This window comes from Actinia tenebrosa, unplaced genomic scaffold (genome assembly GCF_029948245.1).
Source record: "Actinia tenebrosa isolate PJP-AT-01 unplaced genomic scaffold, QUT_ActTen_1.0 PGA_scaffold4__44_contigs__length_22323623, whole genome shotgun sequence".
NCBI classification, from domain to species: domain Eukaryota; kingdom Metazoa; phylum Cnidaria; class Anthozoa; order Actiniaria; family Actiniidae; genus Actinia; species Actinia tenebrosa.
The window spans coordinates 6,358,812-6,381,919 of NW_028292581.1; the positions used below are offsets into that span (position 1 = coordinate 6,358,812).

General features: G+C 37.9%; 3 protein-coding genes across 4 annotated transcripts; 1 reads left to right on the top strand and 2 right to left on the bottom strand.

The window, feature by feature from the left end:
• Positions 1-1,094: 1,094 nt before the first annotated feature.
• Positions 1,095-7,788, bottom strand: LOC116288082 (uncharacterized). Its single transcript, XM_031694816.2, has 3 exons — positions 7,340-7,788; positions 3,214-4,866; positions 1,095-2,620 (listed from the first exon to the last, which is right to left on the bottom strand). The coding sequence occupies exons 1-3, from the start codon at positions 7,599-7,601 to the stop codon at positions 2,100-2,102; spliced, it is 2,436 nt and encodes an 811-aa protein (XP_031550676.2). The 5' UTR covers positions 7,602-7,788; the 3' UTR covers positions 1,095-2,099.
• A 2,219-nt stretch (positions 7,789-10,007) lies between these two features.
• On the top strand, positions 10,008-21,313 carry LOC116288099 (rap1 GTPase-GDP dissociation stimulator 1). Of its 2 annotated transcripts, XM_031694835.2 has the most exons (16): positions 10,008-10,264; positions 11,905-12,027; positions 12,557-12,682; positions 13,753-13,902; positions 14,317-14,448; positions 14,818-14,949; positions 15,036-15,182; positions 15,420-15,551; positions 15,706-15,785; positions 16,324-16,381; positions 16,472-16,597; positions 18,123-18,152; positions 19,123-19,263; positions 19,435-19,560; positions 19,944-20,072; positions 20,447-21,313. In XM_031694835.2, exons 1-16 carry the CDS (start codon positions 10,150-10,152, stop codon positions 20,584-20,586), a joined length of 1,887 nt encoding a protein of 628 aa, XP_031550695.2. In that variant the 5' UTR covers positions 10,008-10,149; the 3' UTR covers positions 20,587-21,313. The 2 variants fall into 2 exon arrangements, with proteins under 2 accessions (XP_031550695.2, XP_031550696.2); XM_031694836.2 differs by lacking the exon at positions 18,123-18,152 and having other exon boundaries at positions 10,009-10,264.
• On the bottom strand, positions 20,412-22,974 carry LOC116288098 (uncharacterized). The gene is made up of 2 exons (XM_031694834.2): positions 22,801-22,974; positions 20,412-22,155 (listed from the first exon to the last, which is right to left on the bottom strand). Exons 1-2 carry the CDS (start codon positions 22,865-22,867, stop codon positions 21,818-21,820), a joined length of 405 nt encoding a protein of 134 aa, XP_031550694.1. The 5' UTR covers positions 22,868-22,974; the 3' UTR covers positions 20,412-21,817.
• Between the last annotated feature and the right edge of the window lie 134 nt (positions 22,975-23,108).

The window sequence follows — 23,108 nt, forward strand, 5'->3', positions numbered from 1 at the left end:
TTAATATACTTACCATAATCCTTTTGGTGTATTTAAATATCAGTCCCTGTGGAGACTTCCGCAAAGTCCACCATCCTCTGCGCGTCTCTTCGTTGCTCATTTGCCGCTCTATACAAATTCTCGCTTCACTTCAATAAAAAACTCCTTTCGGATTCGGTTCGGCAAAATCACATGGAAAACGTTGCAAACACAACCTAACCCCACTTCATGACAGCAGTAATTTTGCATAGCCCCCCTTCGATCGACCAATCACAGGGCGAGAAACTCTATATTCAAGTCTTCAATTATACTAATATTCAAAAATCATTAATATTTCATGAGCATTTGTACCAATTGGAGCGACCATACACGTCACGTGCATGGACCTTTAAACCCCATAAAGTCCTCTGCATTAGTATTCTTTATATAAAGAATACTAATGTGGACAACCTTATCAGAAAAAAGGTGCATCCAAGTTTAGATGAAGACTTATAGCCCATTCACACCAAGGATTAAACATGTTTTAAAGTGTTTTAACTAAACAGGTTTGGAACTATCTACGAACACTGCACAATATTTGGTAAAATAACTCATGCAAACTATCCTTTGTCTTGCTCTGACAATATTTTAGAAAGTTTTATTATGTTGTAGGTTTCTAGTTTCTCAATTTCTTTCCTAATGAAAACATAGTTTAACTAAAAACGTTTATGTGTCAATGGGGTATTAGAGTCTCATTAAGGTCAGTCTCACGTACGATCATCGACGACCCATAAATTATCGTCGTCTAGTGCCCATGTCTTGAGTTCGGCATGTTGTCTTCAACTTGTGGGAGCCTTTTTTGCACTTACTGCGCATGGCAGTGACATACAAACCTCACTGCGCATGACATTGCTGTACAAACGACTATCAAAGTATAAAAGTCAAGGTTCGCAAGGTATATGGCCGCTCTACTTCAACCAAAGGTTTCGGTGAATTATACTTAAAGTTTTTGAAGCCGTTTAATAAACTCGCAGATCGTGTTTTATCGGGTCTAAAACCACTCGGCTACGCCTCGTGGTTTTAAACCCGATAAAACACTCCTGCTCGTTTATTAAACAGTACTTACATAACAATACTGACGTTTGTCGTGGTTTTATTTTTTTTCTACCAATGACTATTTTGCACACATTATTTACAATGACTTGGACTCTCCTCAGTTTGACTGTATGTATCATGCTCGAATGATGATATCTTAATTTATATTTTATAGTAAACATATTTAAACTTGGACCAATTGACTTACAAATTAAAGTCAAAAGGATATTAAAATCTGTAAAAAATACTAGGTCGAGCCGGCGAGTCATAAATGCTTGTTAAAAAAGTTCAAACATCCTAATTAATTATAAAACTAATTTCATATAACCATAACTATGATCTAACTTATGAACTATACAAGGGCGGATCCAGGGGGAGGGTCGGGGGGGTCGCGACCCCCCTGTCATTCCTGAGGTCAAATGGGCTTCCTGTGGCAAAAATGCGACTGGGATTTCTTTGCCCACAAAATTTACCCCTTAGACCCCCCCTTCAAAAAACCCTGGATCCGCCCTTGACTATACGTATAATTATTTCATGATTTCCTAACACTAAAATTTTCTTTCAAAAAATATTTCATACAGAAAGTACGTGGCTGTCAGCCATGTTTGTTTACCAGTAACACAGGTCGGTATACCTGCGTATCTTAGATCTAATGAATGACACGTGGTCTGTAATCCCAGCATGTTTCTAGAGACACAATATCTTCCCATACGTATGAATATTTCATATACTAACATGCAGGATCGATTTCTATGGTGATCACTTGATCATACCCCATCATGGCCAGTTGTGAGCATGGTTGCGGGGGGCCTGTTTGCCATCAAAACAGACCCCTGTTGTGGCGTGGTTTTGAGAGGCCTGGGGATCTAACGCGGGTCTAACGAACCTTGGCTCACAATCTAACATTTTTATGTAGTAGAAAACTCAACACTAAACATTTAGACGGTGTTGAGTTATTTTTATCAATTCTGGTTTGCAGCATACCTTACCCGAAAACACTATTACGCAAGAATGCGCAGCTGATGAGTAGAGCTACCAGGCCTTGTTCAGTCCTGGAACGAGTCTGCTCTTCTTTTGATGTCCTCTGATATTTGTCTTTTCAATGTTCTTATATTCTTTAGCTTAGTAGTGTGGGTTTCAACAAGTTCCGTGATCTGTTGACTCTCTTCATTCCTGTTTAGTCTGCGAAGTATTTCTTCCATAGCTTGATAAGAGGACTTAGTTTCTTCATGGACACCCATCACTCTGTCCTGTATTGATGCGGCTTTTCTGTATGCTTCAAGAGCATCTTCCATGTTGTCCTGCTGTACTAACAGCTCACCGCGGCGGACATATGATCTAGCTGTGTCTTGATGATCTCCTAGTAGCTTCTCACGAATTTCAAGTGACTGCTGGTTGCATTCAATGGCCTTTGCCAGACACCCAAGATCTTGATGAGATTTGGACATGTAGTCAAGTAGTGATGCTACCCAGGGGTGGTCACCTAACTGATCTTTGTACACTGGAAGGCATTGGGTTTCAAATATTTCGATGGCTTGAGCATGGTCATTGCAGAAGCGGGAAGCAACTGTTTCGAACCAAATCAGAGAATACAATTACTTTGTTTAAATTAGATACACGTATTTTAAAAGTATATTTTGCATAATAAAATGAGACAGCGCGCGTTTTTCCATGCTTCATTCCTGAACACAGATTTATGACTTATACAGCGCCCTTTCTATATGAATATAATCACGAAGGCGCTTTACATTGATTTGTGAATGACAGATTGCTTTTATGCAATTTTACAAGCATGAGAGATGGTAAGTATGAAGTGTAGGCACTGAGGGTGGTCACTGCCAGGGTTTTTTTACGTCCTCAGTGGTGCTTTTACGCACATGCGATGTTGGTTAGTATGATGAGTGTGGAGAGACGGGACCGCCATTTAAAGTTGTTATCCGAGCCACTTGAAAGTCTACCATTTGCAGATGTAATTACAAAGGCAGCATTTTCTCCTCAGTACTGTGCTCCGTTCACTAATAAAGTACAGTTTTCGACCAATCAGCGCGCACGTACTATCCTAACTATATAATAAACACTAATAAAGCACAGTTCTCAACGAATGAGAGAATACGTAGTGAGGTGACTATGTAATAATATCTATTATTTGTTGTTCCTTACTTGCTTTATCACAGTAGCTAGCAGCTAACAACACCTTGTCGCCAAGTTGACGACGGATAGGGATTGCATCATTTATCAATTTCCAACCCTGTTCTGTGTCTCCCTTGAAGATGTAGCACAAGCCTTGCTTGCTAAGGCAATGTGCATATGCTTCAGTGCACTGTTCGGTCTTGAAAGAATCATTCTTCCATAAAGAGAGTGCTGTATCAAAAGCATCAAACGCATCTTGGGAAAATTTACCATGGCTTACCTCGCACATGAATCGAAAGCCACGAGAAACAAGGCACTCACTCATTCTCTCCTTGTCCTTAATTCTCTCTGCTTCATCATATAACTGCTCATAAACTGAAAAACAACGACTTGGAGGCATGATTTTGCCCAACAGATTGATGCTTGCATTAAATACATCAATACATTTAACTTTCATCTTGTTATCCTTGCACTTTAAAGCATTTTCAAGTGCTTGAAGTAGATTCATCTTGGAACTCCAGAATTGCTTTACAGCTTTCTGGCAGCCATCTTTGCTGACAAACTGGCAATGAAGCTTTTTTAATTCATCAAAATAGTAATAGCTGAATTTTTCTGTGGCTTTTTCCCCTTCTTTTTTGCACTTCATTCTTTCTTGTTCCTTGTCCTCTCTACAGAGTGTCTGTATCAAGGGATGTAGACTGTACCTTTTTCCATCCAGCTGTATTAAGGCACTGGCATGAAGAGAGGACAACATGCCACTACATTTCACATCATCTTCAAACAATATTTCATTAGCAGTGTCCTCCATGAATTGTGCAGGGAAACAGGACAATTGTACCAAACATACTAGCTTTTCTCTTGAAAGACTGTCCAGAAAAACCTGGATAGAGTTGGTCAAGAACTTCATCAGTTCATTTTCTTTCAAGTTTAAAACATCATAAGGTTTCTTTTGTAAATCATTTGCAAGTTTTGTTGGATCGTATCCATTCTTTACAAAATCAGCTGCAATTTTGATTAAAAGTGGGACACCATAACATTGGATGGCAAGTTTCTTCATTTCATTTTCTTCATGCGGAATGTTTAAACTTGTGCCATCAGCCAAAGCAAGAAGGAGGCTCAAAGATGGTTCATCATCAAGTTGAGAGAGTTTAAATGATTTATGTTCAAAGTATATTGTACACATGCGTTTTCTTGTTCCCAAAAATATCTTCAGATTCTCTGCATGGCTTCCCAGGAACTCAATGAAACTTTCAAAGTCATGAGAAGAACTTGAGCTTTGAATATCTTCGGCATTATCAAGGATGAGAAGAGTTTTATGCTTCAGGGACTCGAGGTGATTTTTTGTTTGCTGAACAACATCATCTGAGAAAGGAATCTTTGAATCTATTGATTTTAAGATATCACGGCACATCAAATGACAAGACTGCTTTTTTTGAAGGGACACATAAATGACTTTGAACCCCTTATCTTTCATAGCATGACCAACATGAGTAGCTACACATGTCTTACCAAACCCTGGTGGTGCCACGACAGCTACCATTGGCTTCGTATCTGCGATATACACCTTGGTTATCTTCTCTACTAAGGCATCTCGACCAATGAAATAAGTCTGCTTTACTGGTAGCCCACATGTCTGTGCTCCTTGACTTTCATTGACACCATGTCTTTCATTACAGTTAGTATCTGCAAAGCATTTTAAATTAAATTAGATTAAATTAATCAATTGATGTGTGCAGTGGCAAATTCAGGGTTTATAAAAGAGGGGGCTCCAAGATGGCCGCCACTCCGAAAACAAAGGTGGTGTGATCAGCTTCACAAAGGAGATGAAGAAGCTAAGGATTTGCTTCACAAGATCTCACAAAGGAGGTTTTCATGAAACCCATGGAACCACCCTTGGATCCACTACTGGTGTTACGGTGTAACACCAACAAGGGAGGACTGATGAGTAGGTAGTTGTGAGCAAAAGTTATGCATTACATTGGAGTGGAGGAATCAAGGGTGTTGTACTAGTAATAATGTTTAGAGAGAGAAGAATGAATTTTGAAAAAAAAACCTACTAGGTCAAGCAGCGACTGCAGCAAGTTTTGAAGCAAATTGTTAATTGAAACATTTTATTATCATATCTTCATCATGACTCCCATACATTCCCTTAAATATACCATACACAGGAACGTTGTTTGGGCTGCCTGTGGTTTGACAGGAAAAAGCCCTTGCATAGAAGTATGGGAATACATTATTTAAATATAGATTATACAACGGATTGCGGTTAAGTGTTTAATGAAAACATTTTGCACGTTTGTTTTAATTGTTTGAACGTCTTGTTGTTAGATTGAATGTCAACTATTGCTAGGGGAGAGACGATGTTTCACCTCTAATTATGCGCGTTCACATCCCGACTGCATAGAAACCTGTTGAATTTGGTTGAAACACATGCGAAAATCACGCTTCTCAAATCAACGCAGGACTAAGGATTTTTAACATTGTGGAATGGTAATGGTTCTACAGCGCGATGTTTTATATGCTTCATTTTTTTTTTTTTTTTGAAATTTCAAGCGGCGTCATAACTTTTTTTCTGCCCTAGACTTTCCATCCATATTTATACACAGGCTGCATTAGTACTAGATTAAAAGATTCAGAAAAATTCAGAAAAATCGTACCTGAGGATGAGGAGAAAAAAGCTAAAATCTAAAAATAACACTGTTTGACTTTCGACCGTAATAGGTTAAGAGAGGATGTCAGCAAAAATCGTAGCCTGCGTAGCCAGGCATTCCTTGTGGGGTTTGGGGAACGCCCGGCTACGCAGGCTACAAAAATCGAACATACGCCGGCAACAGTCGAAAAATCTAATTTGCTCATATTTTAGTATTAGGAAGACCTTGATGCGATATAAACCGTGGTATACTTCATTTGCCAAAATATGGCTTTATTTCCGAGAAAAACGAGGAATACCAATTTGTGCATAATTGACCCTCTGAGAGAGCCAAAATATCATCCAATTTCGAGTGCCTCGCGTGCAAAAATGTGTATGGACTTGATTATTGAAAAACTTTTTTTAACATTGTCTTGGCTTTAAATCTGTGAAATTTTATTATTTTCCAATAAATTTATGTTGCCGAAAAAATTTTTATTACCAAGTTACTTTGGCACGTCATCAAAAAGAACTTTCAAAAAATATTTAAACCATGTGCTATATAAAATAAAACGTCGATATTTAGAAATTGAGAAGTTAAATATTTCAATATTTTCAAGATGGCGGCGAAAACGAGAGAGACTGTGGACGAGTATTTTGGTTCCCAAAGCACGCTGGGTCCAAGTTTTCGGGACCCATAAGTCCTTTCGGTCATTGTACCGTTACAGTCTCTAAGCGTGGAGACGGAACGGACGAGCGAGAGACTGTGGAAGAGTCTAAGTAGAGTACGGAAGTGATGACGTCACAAAATATTATTTTCACTATATTATAATTTCGATCTAAATCAAAGACGCTTACAACACGCCAAGTTTCAGAAGAATTGGATGAATAGCAACAGAGATAGACTACGGCCGTTTGAATATATAATTTCCTCATACGAATCTTTGTATTTTTGCCCTGGTTCAAGCGACCATATCTCCGTTGCTTTTTAACCGATGTCTTTCTTGATGTTCATCGAAATTAAGGATCGAAAATTGTCAAAAGCAAAATTTTGTTTTTCGTGACGTCAAACTTCGGTACTCTATTTTTTCCTCGCCAAAAAATCGTTCCATTCCCAATAAGCTCGAAATTCAGTCCAATGAACGAAAAATGGTGTTACATTAAGATGAAAGTTCAAAAACTGTCATAGATGGTTTATTTTTGACGTGCGCTTTGTTCAAAGTTTGTCCATTTTCACTCCTCTTGAGCGTCTCTTGCTTGAGCTTCGCTCGAACCTCTTCTGTGGCCGTTTTCTCGAAAATAAAATAATATTTTCGAAAACCAACTACCCAGGGATTCATATCTAATAATGGCCTATCTAACTTCAAAAGAAGAGCGAATTTGATTATTTTGACCCTTGCCACCATTTTTTCGAATAAATTCAATCTATACCAGTCAAAACAAACTTGCAAAATGTTTCCATCAAACACTTAACCATAATCCGCTATACTTTTGCCCGTTGCGCTGTGAGAATTATTCAATACTTACTATCGATAAAATCCTGAAGCTTGTTCTTTAAGTCTACTCTATGAATCCTGTTTAAAAGTGCTTCGAGGTATCCTGTTTCCTGCATGCTAAGTTTTCCTCCTTTTTTAAGTTTTGCAAACAACTCGCGTGGCGATGTTGTGTTGCCTGCTCCAGGAATATCTTGGCATAAGAATTTCAAGTCTTCGAATTCTTCTTGCTTAATATCTTTTGCTAGGTCTAGAATTAAAGCGTTGAATCTATTTTCTGGTGTCATATCAGCCATCTTGAATAATATTCTGAATTCGACCGTTACTTCAAAGCAGAGTAAAAGCTTAGTGAATCGATTAACTCTGTTCAAAGCTTTATTAGCACCTTTTCGATGCCCCTAGAAACTTCTATATTTTTCCATATCGAATGACGTGTTGTTAGATCAGACTTTAGAAACACACCATAAGGCTGCGTTCATAATATATGGCAGGGGGGGGGGGGTGAATTTAGGGGGGGTCGGAAACATATTTGCCAGTAAAATGGGGGGGGGGGGGGGGGGGTTTGAAAAATTTTATCAGAGAATTGGGGGGATGCAAAATTTTTAGAAGAAGCTACGAGAGATTACCTTGGGGGGGGGGGGGGGGGGGGAGAGGGTATAGTTATTTTTGGGGGGACTTCAAGGGGAGGTCTTATAATTTTTTTGTCATTTAAAGATTTCACCTCCCCCCCTCTGCCATACATTATGAACGCAGCCTAAACGAAGACGAAAAATGTGCACGGTTGCACATTTTAATGCAAATAACGAAACATAAACTCGCCTTGGAACAAACAAAATCAAAATATGCAGACTTCAGCGGCAAAGGTTAATAAAATAAAGGGTGAATCAACAGCTAATCCAGGAAGTAGTGTCTAGATTATTTGGGAATAACCCCTTATTATTGTAATAAAGGGTTATTCCCCCAACGATCTTAACTCCTCTTTGTGAATTTTTCCAAGAAAAACACTAGTCACGCGCGTGGGACACGCGCACATTCATGCTGACAATACGAATAAATAGTATAGCTACGCAATTTTAACATAAATGAAAACGAGGCCCCCAACTATTTATATATCCATTAGTCTAAAATATTTTGTATAAAGTTCTTTTTTCCGTCATTGATTATCTGAAGAAATCATTGTGTAAAACTGGTCCATTTGAGCCTCAAACATAAGCGGCTTCACGCGAATCGATTAAATTGACCTTTCAGAAAAATCGTAACCCATGGCCATCGAGGACACGAGTGAAAAACGTCTCCTCATGCTCTGAATGCGTATGTAAATCAGTCAAAACATAAGTAAATTGGACTTCCAAAAAATGCCAAAACTTACGGTTCATGCTTGAAATTTAAGACTAATTCTTTCATATTGTGTTTGTTAATACAGTATCTTGATCTGACAAAAGTATACTCTTGAAGTTTTTTGAATACGTCACTTCCGTCCGCGTCCGTCCGTCCATATGTCCACAGGGTTCCCGGTCTATTTCAAAGCAAAACTACTCGCATTCTCGTTCCCAGAGCCTGGGCTTTTGCTAGCCAGCTTAAAGTAAAGCGCGAAAGGCTCTGGGGCAATCAAAAACCGAAAACAAGATTCTTTGTTTCCGGTTTTACAGAAAATAGTCCATTCTTGGGTTTGGGATCCCTAGGCCTCTCTCCCTAGACTCTATAAATTCCAATTCGTTCCTTGCGAGTTAGCCCTGCCCTGACTTTGACCAGCCCATAGGTCGTTTCAAGGTATCCATAAATTTGGTTTTGAACTCTCTAAAACACTGACATTCGGTTACCCTGTATTCCAGAGGCTCTCTCGGTCCAGTGAAGTCTCCCCCACAGCCGCTTTCAGTGTCGTCACGCAACGCTTTCTCCCCTACTCAGGTCCAGTGAGGAGCGAGGAAAAGAAACCTTCGTCCGAGAAGCACTGGAGCGAGAGAGCTTCTGGTTTTCCTGATCGTATTGTCATCGTCCTCCCTCGCCATGACATGAAGTCATTCACACGTTCCTTTTCAATCATCAGATACCTACAAATATTGGATTTTTCTCACTGACTTATTAAAATAATTTATAATTTATAATTATAATTAATAATTTATAATTTATAATTAATAATTTATATAAAATAATTTACCTTTTCATCATTACTGACTTATTAAAATGCAATAAAACTTTCAACAATACCTCCGATCCACCAATTTCGCTTATAAAGAGCATGTCCCAGATATGTGGCTGGTAAAAGGAGGTAGGATGAAGTAATGGAAAAACGAAAATCTTTTGGATGATCCGAACAAATGGGGATCGGAGGTTAATCGGAAATTGAGTTAAAGAGCATATTAAAACTTAAGGCATTATTTCGTAACTCAAAGTATTGTCTTAATTAATCCCTTTTGAGTCCAAGATTTTCGCACTTTCATTTTGAGAGCGAGGGATTAACCCTTATAGTCAAGAAAACTTCGCGGGAAGTCGCCACAGATCTTCAAGCTAACTCGTAACCAAACCAAAGTAAAGATTACTTTAATCATTCTTATAGATATTAAGAAATGAAAACGCGTTACAAAAGAAAGTAGGAGAGTAGAAATATTGAGCGTAGATTAATGTAGCCTGAAAAGCTTTTTTGCTCTCTGCCTGAATTTTACGGGTTTTCTGTGGTGCATAGGCCGAGCGGTCCTGGACATGATATTTTGAGGGAGTTTCGAATAAATTTATGTGCACGACTGAACAAGATCTGCTGACTACCTCTCATTCATTCGGTCTGATCTCCCTCGATGGGCGCTAACACTTGACAGATTGGTTGGTATAAAATCACCGTTCTCCATTATGGACAGCGAACTGCTCGAACACTTCCAGAACCTGAACGACATTGCAAAAGAGAAAGGCCACATAGACGACGCGTCGAAGGATGCCATCTTCAAATTATTGAAAAGTAAACAAGGTATTTATCCTTAATTTTGAATAATTTCATTTTATAATAAAAGTAATCGTGATAGGATGTTACTTTTGGTCGTGGATTTTTATTATTTTTGTGGTAATTTTCAGTATGATATTATGAAATTCTGCCCAGATACACTGAACAGTATAAAAAATGAAACTTAATTTATAACTCTAAACCACTCCCTCGATATCTGTAGCTAGTTCTCTCTCTCTATATACAAACCAAATCAAACCAAATAAGATTAAAAGAGTTATGACAAATGTTGTTATAGCGTGAGCGAAGTATCTTTGATATTAAATTTTTTATTTGTGTTAGATATTGGTATATAATGTTATTAAAATGCACTAATGGTGGCATACTGCCAGTATATTGTTGGGTCTAGAATGTTCCAATACATTCTAATTAGGAAAATAAATTGTCTTGTGCGATATGATCGACATTCATATGAGTTAAAAATAGATATACGTGCAAGGTATAGCCAAACCTGTAAACAGGCCATAATTGGAACCTTCTAGAAGAACTTATGAACTTGTTGCCATAGTGACTTTTCTTATGATTTAATATGAAATACATTTGTTCTATTTGTAATGTAATATTGAAATTAATTGTATTTAACCTAATTGTGTAACTGCTTTGTGCTAACTAATACTTTGATTAATTAATGCAATTACACTATGGTGTTATAAATTCAATCAGTGATTACATTTAAGTCCTAAAATGTGGTACATGAAGTCCATTGTTGTGTCTGACTGACTAAGTATGCTGACAGACAAATATATTGATAAAACATTATTGGTACCTAATGATTGCAAAAGGTCAACCATAACATGCAGTGTATTTAAGGATTCAGGCTCATTGATTTTAGTATTGAACCTTTTATTATAGTTTATAGTTTGAGGCACTGTAGTTTAAAGAGGAAACTATATATAATGGCTTCCTAGGTGTTAAATCCTGGATCCTAAAAGTTGCACCTGAGTGCCTTTCATAATATTACAGGCGGTAGAGATGAAAGCAAGACATTTTCAGGCAGCATTTATACATATGAGACCTTTGGGGAAAAAAAAGTTATGGCCAATTTCTAAAACCCTTGAAGAAAAGATTTTGTCTGAAGTGAGCTTTTCTTTTCAAAAAGTTATTTTCCTGCTCCTGAGCTATGAGAAACTTCCAAGTTTTCTTTCATTTTAATGTCAAAACAAAATTTCATTGTTTTATATGTGTTTTCCATAGCTCACTCTTGCCTGGAAATGCCTAATTATTAACTGTTCTTGCAAGCAAGCCATTGTAACATAAGCGATAATCTGATTGGTCAGAAATAAACCAATCACATCAAATGTTACAAAGTGAAAGACGTCTTTTCGCGCACTTTTTGACGCGCTGTGACGTCATCTCCCTTCCCTATCAATTCTCCAGATTTTAATATCTCGGGGGTTGACAGCCCTGCATCTTGAAAAAGAACTATTAGCCTCATTGTACTTTTCACAGATTTTCATAATTGGGATACCTATGGTAAATTTGGGCATTTTAAAAGACCTTTATCTGCTTATTTCGAAGTGAAGTGTGTTTTAAATTAAAATGTCAAAATGTCAAGAAAAATAGAGAACACTACTGATCTGAGGTAATAAATGTTGTTATGGTTTCAGAGGCACTGATTGTTACGACAATTCAAACTGTACTAGAGTCACTCAAGAAAACCCTTCTTTATCTTGAGAACGAGCCTGACAAGGCTAAAGTCTTTGATCTGTTAGCAGAACTGGCAAAATCAGGTTGGTAGTCAATTGTTCTTGGAGTGCAAATACATGTATTGACTCAAAATCCCTTGAGATTTAAATAACAATGAAACAGCTCCCATGTTGGTTGATCTAACAAGGAAAGCTAATAAGGAATGCTTTGTTGTAGTCAGCTAACATGTATGTCAAGAATACCAGTTATGCAATGATTTTTAGTGGCATACCGTAATATGGAATATCCTACAAGGCACTAGTATTTTTAGATATACACATGAGGCTGCAAAGCATGATGGGAAGGAACAGTGGAATCAAAATCCTTTTAAGGAATGATCTTATGTGTTATTGGCAGCATTATTGTTATTTTGAAGTAGTTTCTTTTCCCCTGACAAGCATCACCAGAAAGCAAAGGATTGATTGCCAATTGAATGGCAGTTTGGATGGTTTGGACAGTTTGACAAATTGGTTTGGAATATGCTAGTATTGAATGCCGAAAAAATTTATTGATTAAGAATGTGGTTAATAAAATTATAATAAAATTAATAAATATATATATATTGAATTACAGATGAGGTGCGTGATTTCTGTGTGGATGCAGGCTGGATAGCAATAGCTCTGGATCACTTAGAGCATGAAGATCAGAATGTAGTGTTACATACCTTGCGCTCCATTGGAAACATATGCTACAACAATGGTGAGTAAGAAATAGCCATGGATTAAAATTAATTACAATACTAAAAAATGGTAATTAATTTTTTGTCATTGCTTACAGTCAATGGAAAATACTTGTTGATAAATTCTTTAGGCCATCATAATTTCTTCCCTTTTGCTATTGAATATTAGATTTCATTCACTGATAATTCAGTAGAGAATATATTTACAAGTTTTGTTTGGAGTACTGTAAATCCTCTATTTAGCCCCCCCTCTCAAATAAGCCCCCCCTCTCTAATAAGCCCCCCCTTTTTAAAGGAAGAAACTTATTAAGCCCCCCCTCTCTTTTTAGCCCCCCCCCTTTCACAACTAAAGAATCACGTGTACTGATTAAAGGTGATTTATTAAAGTCTTGGTTGTTCAGAACATTTCTTTTCAGCTTGCTTTGTTAATGTTACCGTGTTTTGGTTTTTGCTATTCACAATAATCGTAAATTATACTTGATAGACTAACACGTGAATCAAATAATAAAAATGCCATGTACATCACTACAGATTATGCGAGACGGTCAATAGTAATGCTTCTGTTTAATCCTGAGTTACAATCATATGTACTTATTGACTGAGTGGGAGGGCCGTACGGGAAAATATTTGGCTGCGCTCGGTCCGTACGACATGACCTCGAGCCAAATATTTTCCAGTACGGCCCGACCTAACTCAGTCAATAAGCATTTTATCATATGACCCTCACGAAAATAAAAATAATTAAGAAAAAGAAAGCGCGCGGATTCGAGCAGGGCCGGATGGGTTTCTCCGGCCCGCTTACGTCAACCCGTCCGGCCCCCATCACGTGACTTTTTCCAATGGTTTTATTAGAGCGCGCGAGCAGGGCCGTACGGGTCATATGATAATATTACATACTGCGTTTCGACTAAATCAATAAGCCCCCCCTCTCAATTAAGCCCCCCCTCTCCAATAAGCCCTCCCTCAAACGGGGGCTAAATAGAGGATTTACGGTAATTAAGTGATTGAGTAGGCGAAAGGCAAATTGCATGACTGATTGACTATTATTGACTGCTTGGTTGATTGATTGTTTGATTGATTGATTGAATAGAACTTGGTCGTAAATCTCTTCTTGGTGCTAATGGTGCAGATGACATTGTACGTAAGCTAGAATTCCTAAACCAGAATTACGATGCAACAAAGGACAACCGAATGGATGTTGTGATATGTGGATGTGTGCTCAATCTAGCAACTGATGATGGTAAGAGGCAGTCTCAGTTATATACCTATATATACCTATTATTAACTATTTACTAGCAAGTATTTATTACTATTTTTTCTTTATTATTCAATTACAAAAAAACTTACCCATTGACAACATGTTGATGTATTAACATGTTAATGTCTGATTTTTTATAATGTCTGCGTTTTTATATGTCGGCTATAAGCATATATATGAATATTAATTTCATTTCTCTATTTTGAAATTCCTTGCAAAATTAAATGATTAAAGGAAAGCAAAGCTAAAAAAAAGCAAAACAGAAACAAGAGAATGTAACTACTAAAGATCAAAATGAACGTACCCAGTTTTTGTTAATAGCTGAAGAAGCACTTTTCATTAGTGTTAATTAAGAGGGGAATTGATGATAATGTCTTCAGTTGTTCTCATTTCCAGAGGAGCTTGCTGCAGATTTAGTCAACTGTGGAGCCATGCCTCATCTCTTGGGTCTTGCTCACAAGAGTATCCATAGCAACCCTGTTCTCTGTAGGATGGCTGTCTCTGCTATCTCGGAGCTAATGAATACAGGTAACATCAACAGTTATCATATCACTATCCAATATCACCTAAGACTCACTGATTACCATCATAAGCAGCAGCAGCAGGATCTATATCATCACTGTTATTGTCATTATTATTTCTAAGGCATATAAATCATTGAAACGCATGGGTAACTTTTGAGGAGGGAGGAAATAAAATAGAAAGACTGGAGGAACTCTCAATTCCAGTAGGAGAAGCAAAGGGGATCTCTTGAGAGTCATGTTGACTCTATCCTGCTTAGAAAAGGTGAAATCTTGCACCATATCACCAAATCCGCGTCGCCACTGAAAATGACTGTTGTAATAGACAAAAATCAAAACAAATGATTAAATTAACATTTATATTATGTTGTTACAGCTAATGGCAAGGAGAGTTTCAAGGAAAGTGGTGGACCTTCTGTGCTGTTAAGTGCATTAAAAGAAGACTATCGCGACGAGGAACTCTCCTACCTTCTTCTAGAGGCCCTCAACCCTTTAGTCATGAATGATGGTAACACATTTTTTTTTCAAGCGTTATTTAAAATATATATATATATAGACTGTAACTGGTTTTTTTTGCCTTGTTTTTTCCTATAGATATTATGAAGAAAGAGATGGTGAATGCAGGATGTACTGAAACCCTTGTTCACGTGATTGCCTCGTGCAAAGGCCGTGAGGAGGAAGAGAGTATGAAATATCGACTTGAAACAGCAGCAGATATGATAGTTACTATTCTTACTGATGGTGAGTTTGAATTTTCCCTTGAACAAACCGTGCCAGATAAATTCACCTTATGGGTAGCATGGGTGGCGGACGCTGCTAACGCATCGTCGTTAACCGCTGTGAGGCCAACGCGTCGGGTCGCTGGTTCGAGCCCTGCGGTCGCCACATGTGAAGTGAGTTTGTTTGATGTATTTTTTTTTTTTTTTTATTATTAATGATGTATTCATTCATATTTGAAATCCTCTTTGACGTTGTTAGATGAATGCATGAAGCGGTTGTTCCAGAATGGCGATGGGATCGTCGTTAAAGAATGTATCAAGTGGTTGTCGTCCAGAAACAAGCATTTAGAAATCTCTGGATCGCTTGCAGTAGGAAACTTTGGAAGATCAGGTAAAGATAAAACTGAATAAAGCAAAAACAAAAAACAAAACAAACAAACAAACAAAACAAAAAACAAAAAAACCGGACAAAGCCGGATTGCATGGATTCTTTTTGTTTCTGGTTTGGATGGATAATTTAGTTGACAACATTGTTTTTGCTGCAGATGACAATTGTATCAAGCTCGTACAGATGGGTGTCCATAAAGAACTATTGAATTTATTACCACTAGCCAAACAACGACCGGTAAGAATGCTAACATCATTCATAAACTATTTCATAAGCAGTTAGTTTGCACGCACGGCTTGTTTAAAATCATCTTACCTTCATTGGTAAGTTCAAAGTAGTCCTACCAATAAGTTTGATTATACATTGAATCCAAGTATCGCGACTAATTTGAATAACTATTTACTAGTGACTGACAAGCCTTTCATACATGTGAAAACGCTTTTATGTTTCCCCGTGCTAGTCGGTGAGAACAATAGTTATTCACATTGGTTGCCACATTTCGATGCAAATCGTGGGTAGAAATGGGGTGTTGGAAAAATGAAAATGGCCAGCGACTTACTTTTTTCAATGTGCTGTGACTTATGGGACGTTTTGGGGTGCTAGGATTATGTTCTCTTTAGTAACTTTCTTTTTGTCGTTACTCAAAGAATTATGGGATGAGTTGGGGTGCTGGAATTATGGCGTGGTCAGTGACATTCTCTTTGTCAGTGCGCAATGACTTATGGGATGAGTTGGGGTGCATACGGTGCATTAATATAACTGATTTCCACTTCAGGAGCCATTTAAACACGTACAGGCAATTTTTGGGGCCCTAAAAAATCTAGCTCTCCCGCGTAAGTACTAAGTGAAGATTCCAAACTGATAATTTGTCGTGGTAAAGTAGAGTGACTAACTAAAGTGTTATTCATTTGTCCATCCCGTAGTCGTCAACAAACCCATCCTTCTAAATGACAGCTGTCTGGAAGCGTGTCTTGCCCAGCTCTCGTCACAGTCACCACTGGTATTGACCAAAGTGTTGGGAACAATGTGTGCATTAATGGCGGTTCCGAGTAAGTACAGATATACTAGTTCAATAGTATATAGTATACTAGTTCACCTGATGTACCCTGTACGTTTGAAAAAAAAGATGTCGATCCCATAATCTAATTATGCTAATGCGCGGCTTTAAGCAGCCCAGATATGTTTCTTTGATGAATAGATAAACAGAGGTACGTGTATTGTGAGATACTTTAACCAATAGAGGTGTCTGTTAAATGGAGGTTTGTTTTACTGTTAATATAGGGGAAAAAAAGTTGAAGTGAAAGTTGAGACTCGTGTAGCTGTCTATTTAATGAAGGGTTCCGGTTGATAAGGGGTGACCGTTTTGAATAGAGAAACCACTGTATATAGAACATTGCATGGTGGTTGGATAGTATATATTGTATATCTTAAATACCAATATTCAGACTGCATTCATTTACTAGGTATAGAACTTTTGTTACGGACTGTAGCCCGTCATAAATGGTCTTTCTTTTTTACCCTCATGAAACACAAACTTTCTTCAATACCATATCCCTATATATTATTCCTTACGGTATTCTCGGCGTACGATGTGTTGTTACATCATTATATATGATCAAATGAACTACTTCGACGATACGGCGGCAATCTTGCCATGGGTCAAAACAAAACAAATACGACGATAAATATATAGAGTTTCGTGTGTTTGTTTTTCTTTTATGGATAAAGGTTATCAATATGCCGTCTTATTTCATCTTTTGTTGTATTCCCTTGTGGGCAGCTGTTAATAACAAGCGTCATCATTACTGTAACAAAGCTGTATTTGCTCCCCTGGACGCCCCATAATGCCTTGCGATCCAAGATGGCCGCCCTATCGTCGACGTAGCCCAATGACGCCCATAAAACCCTTACTTATAGCAAAACAGCCACAAATGGTTGCTTACTTTACAGCAAACATTTACTCATCGTCTGTGGAGTTCAACGTTCATTCAACATATACATATTACTAGATGTTTTTTTAACATGTGATGTTCCAGCGTTATCCTGTTCCTTTGCTCATTTTTAGTCACGTTTTTATCAGACTTACAGCAAACATTAAACGTTACTTTTCAGCTCATCATCCCATGGTATCCGGCTCGAGCCCTTCGTAAACCCGGTCAAAAACGGTCCCATTTGAAGAACACCTGAGTGAACATTATGGAATTCACATCTTTCATTTTCGTACTTTTGGCTTCAGTCATTTTCGACCATCTGCTTGATGTCATCAGATTAGGCGAGTTGTCATGGTTACATGAGGGTCATGTTTGTTAAGGTGCGACTCATACTTACATGCTTTACATGTGCATGAGATAAAGTCTGTAATTTCGATTAATCTTGCTTTCACATCTTCCTTTTTAAACATGAAAACATCATGAGATATTTGACATATTATGTATAATCATACCACACATTTGACAAAAACCAAAAATTGTTTCGCTCTTTTTCTTAAACTTCGTCGTATATTCATTATTCTCGATTATTCATGAAATTCCACAATAGAATGTTTTTAATTTCGCGACTTTTCGTTTTTGTCAGGCAAAGAAGAAACGGTCAAATCTGCAGCAGGTACGGATCACGTGACACCATTCGTTCAACAAAAATCTCACAGTCAAAGCCAATCGTACATTTAAAAACCTGTTTTTCGATACACCTTTTTCGATACACCTTTTTCGAATTCATAAAAACCCTTTCTGTTCCTTGATTACAGACTCATTCATTCAGGGTTAAATAGCCTCATTTCATGTTCAAAACATTCTCAAATACCAACAGTAAAGTGATGCGCACCTTCCAATTCCAAAAAGCATATTTTTTGATTAAAACAATCCCAAAACTTCCTTGATGATTCTTATCTTGTTTACACTTCTTGCCCCATGCTTGTTTGGTTGAGGATGAGTGTGAGTGTGAGGCGCGGACTCCAGAGAGGTTTCCACCGTTTCACGAATAGATTCAGATCTACTCTTTTTCCACACTATGCTCTTTTTCCACACTTGCGCAAATGTTTTCTCGATGTCCACAAAATGGCCGTTAATGTTTAGTGCTCGGGTGTGCAGACGTGTTCTTGCCTTCTTCCAACAAAGCCGTATTCATATAAGAGATAAGATCAAATCGATTATAATCTCTCAGGACCCGATTTAGAGGGGAGGGGTGGGGTTACCCATGTAGCCACCACCTCTGTAAGTGAAATCCTGCCGTTTTGTCCTCAAATATGGTTATGGAAACTTTATTTTAACAGAGTGGCCCCTTCAGCTAAAAGCTGGTATCCAGAAGGGCCCTGTACATAACTATACAGATAATAATGATATCTCCAAAACTAAAAGTAGAATCGCAGACGTGAATGTACCGTCTGTTTACATGTATGCTGATGAGTAAACGTATTTGTGTATGGAAATAGCAACTAATGACACCCAGTATCGAACATTTCATCAGAGGGGGTATTTTCCTGTACCCACCACCTAAATCAATAAAATCGGGGGTCCCTATTTTGGACTTCCAATGTTTTGGCATTGTCCCTAACTAGTGCTCGTTTTATATACAGAGACTACAGCCAACAAGATTGTGAACACAAAGGGCCAGCTTGAAGTTCTGATTCGTTTGAGTAAAAGTACTGGCAACGAAGAGGTCAGAATTGAAAGCTGTAGACTTTTAGCTCTTATCGTCAAGTACGGAAGCTCTCAAGGTAAGAACCACTTAAAACTCTAACAATTTCTGGATTAATTACAGAGACTGCGCGTTCTTTTTGGTCCGGGATTTGAATCCCCGACCTCCCGCATACCAGTCCGCTATCGCTACCTGAGCCATGTTCTATCCAATATTAATTCCATTAAAACTGTATCATTTTTTGTTCCAGAAATCAGCCATAAGATGATAACCAGTGGTGGTTTACCACAAATTGCCGAGATCGTGACGTCATCCAGACTCGTTGTTCAGAACGAGGCTCTTATTGCAATGACTATTCTTGTCTCGTTTGTCAAACGTGAGTAGTGATCTTGGCTATATATCTAGACATCCCCTAACGAAACTCCAGGTATTGCCTTCATGCCCTCTTAGACAATTTACTTGACATAACGCTCTTCTATTCGATGTAGTGGTAGCGTACTCGCCTCTCACCATAGGGGGCTTTGGTTTTATTCCTAGATCGATCTGTGAGTTAGTCGTGCCCCGACTTAGATCAGCCCAGAGGTTTTTTACAGGGTTCGATACGCGAGTTAGCCGTGCCCTGACTTAGATCAGCTCAGAGGTTGTCTTACGGGTTCAATAACATGGTTTTTGCCTGTGTGTGAGTTTTTTTGTTCTATTTTTTGAACCCGACAACGACATCTATCTTAAGATTTTTTTACGGGTTCTTTTTTATTGCAGCGGATTTTTACCCTAAACTTCGCGAGACCGGCCTTACACAAACTCTTATCAAACTCATCAAAGAAAGAAAGCTCAATCCCCAGTCATGTTATAATTCTTTGGCGTACTTAGAAGCACTCTCGACCAAAGGTAGGTAACATGATCTGGTAACTTCTCCGCATCGGAATGAAAAAGGTTCAAAGGAAGTAGAAATACCACCTATTGAGAGTAACATGTGCTTGGCTTTTCAGGTGGTATGCGACTTCTCGACCAAAAAAACTAAAAACATATTACAAATAGATTACATATTTTCCCCTTCCACGCGACTTCTTGCTTCTACAGCTTACCTTCTTATATTCCAATGAAACGAAGCTATAAATAAGAGTTACCTGTGCTCGGCTTTTCAGCCGGGTTGCAGGAAGCCATGCATTGCTCGTTCTCCACCAAAAATTAAATATATATTCCAAATAAAGTTTATATTTTCCCGAATTACACTTCATAATCATCAATTTACTTCTTTTCAGACTATTTTGCAAGGGACCTTCAAGTGGCAGGTCTTCATCGTGTACTCGAGGATTTGGTCGATGATGAAAACGAAAATATAAAGAAACGTGCCCTCTTCATGGTGACGAGGCTCAAGGCAAAACAGCTGGAGGAAGATTAGTAAGAAGGGGGAGATGATTGAAGTCACATCTCTTATTGTTGCCATTAGAAAATATTACAATTGTGGGAGGGGGACCCACATGGCCTCGCCTCATCACACTGTGGGATTCCTATTATGGACTAGAACTCGTACAGGCTCAGTTGGACCTAATCCGTGAAACAGTATTAGATCTATTTTGTTTTAAATATTACAAAATAGAGCAATTGTTGTAGTCAATCTATCGTTTTCTATTAACTGTTTCATCAGTGTTATTTAGTACAAACTAGTGCTAAATAGAATTCTATGGAGTGCATACCATATATCCTTGAAAAAGTCAACTAACAAAATTGTACAAATTAGTGTAAAGGTTTGTAGGTCCACGGTCTACTGAACTTACTAAATTGTGCAAATTTGTTCCATTTTATTACAAAGTTTTTCATGGATATGCGGTATGCACGCGATCATATACTGTTCCACAGATACTCTAGTATAATCAAGGAAATGACCGATGGTCAGATATGGAACAACATTTCAATACTGACTTGGTATGTTCACAAGACCGATCTTCGTAATGAGAATAACATTTAACGACTCGAATAGAATACATTCTATAATAATTTATAGATAAAGGCTTGACTTCTTCAAAATTTAAAATTAAGTATTTTTAAAATAGTACAGACTGAATTAGGTCATTAAAACTGCGTTCGCAAGAAAAGAATATTTCATTAAAGTTTGCCATAAATCATAATTTTGTTCACTCAAACTTCTTACTTGTTAATTGTATTTATCTGTAAATACATAGGAAAGCTGCATGGACGCCATTAAGAGACAAAAAATCCACATTTTTCAACAAGACAGTTGCCAGGTTGAGGGTCTGCTGTTTTCATATTTTAGGCAACGTATCTCAGTAGTATATGTACAATATGTATATTATAGATACTCATCAGACCCTACTACCACAACAATCCGCAAATAAACCTGTCCCCAAGTCTCTTGTGTTTGTGACAGTTTTCGAAAACCTATGGTACACTCTAGTTACGAGCTCTCTGTTGCTCAGGATTAGCCTGGCTTTTTTGTGTATTCATGCATTCCAGTGAAAGTCCGTGAAATTTTAAAACATTATTGTTTTACGTAATTCACTCTTGACTCACTTCACTTTTGTTTTTAAATATTTTGACGCTGGAATTAGGCTAACCCAGAGTAAATGCGTGCGCAACCAAGTGGCTGACAGCTTCCATGCAAGCAAGCCCTATCAGTATTCGGCCTCATTTTCCTCATATCCATCTCCTTCATTTATTTCTTGTTCTTCCTCTTCATTATCCACAGCCGTTGATTTATAATTCGAGTCTACAATATCAGACACGTGCTGAATCTCTTCACTTTTAGCATCTTCATGGTTCTCAATCGCTTGCCCAACAGCGCTAACCTGTTGGCCACCGAGTGCTATCTGAGAGCTCATATCGTCCGCTAAATTCTGGGTGAGGTCGCTCAGATATGTCACGCCTTGACCACCTGGCATTAGGTGGCTGAGAGGAACGAACCTTGACGGATCCCAGTAGGAAGACCGACGAGGATTTCCAATTGCCACACCTTGAAAAGAAATTTTTCCATGAACCATGTTATTCAAAAGAGCCTTTAGGAGTTTAGGAGTCTGGCTTTGGCAGTAATCAATGTAATATTACTGAGACAGACGGATTTAAAACACTCTCTAATGCGTTTGTTGTACGTAGTTCAACGATTTTATAAAATGCATACAGTAAATCTGTTAAAAGTAGATGAACTAAATAGTACTAAAAATACTATTAAACCCTTGGGTGTCTGTCATTCATTTAACACTAAATAGCTATTGGTACTTTTTCATGGATTTGGTGTGTACATGCAAAAACGCTAATTGTATTTCAATGGTCAATGATGCTAGTAAGATAAACCCACGAGTCCAACTTTACCCACTAAAAGGTAGAAATGTTTGATGTTTTGCAACCAGTAAGTGAAGAAAGTAATGGCATGGTATGCAATGAACCACTCAGTCATGTCGGCGGGTTGAAAGAGGTAGCGATGAAAACTCTAAATATAACCATTGGAATGGGTGAAGTTAATGAGAATCTTCTAAAAAGGGATCGAAAAGTCCTAATAGCCGAGTCAGGATAAAAGAAAAAGAAAAAATCTCGACTGTTCAATGGAATCAACTGAGTTTGACCACTGATGTTCTCTGCTCAATTAACTGTTAACACTCACCTGTGACCCTAAAACCAAGAACATTTATACAAATCAGGGCAATGAACGTCAAGAGTTCCCTGTACATCTTTGCGCGGTCTCACATCCCTCACATCGTGATATTCTTACAATCTTTGGTATTTATAAAGTTTTCCCGACATACTTTTATATTCTCTGAAACAGGAGCAACCCTGTTTGATGACTGACGTTATCATATCACTTGCCACCTGTTGAATGTTCTGTTTTTCAATCGATGGAATTTCTTAACTTAGTTAATAATTGATAGTTAGCTCGATAGTATAGACTAACATCCCTTTCAAGTTATTGTC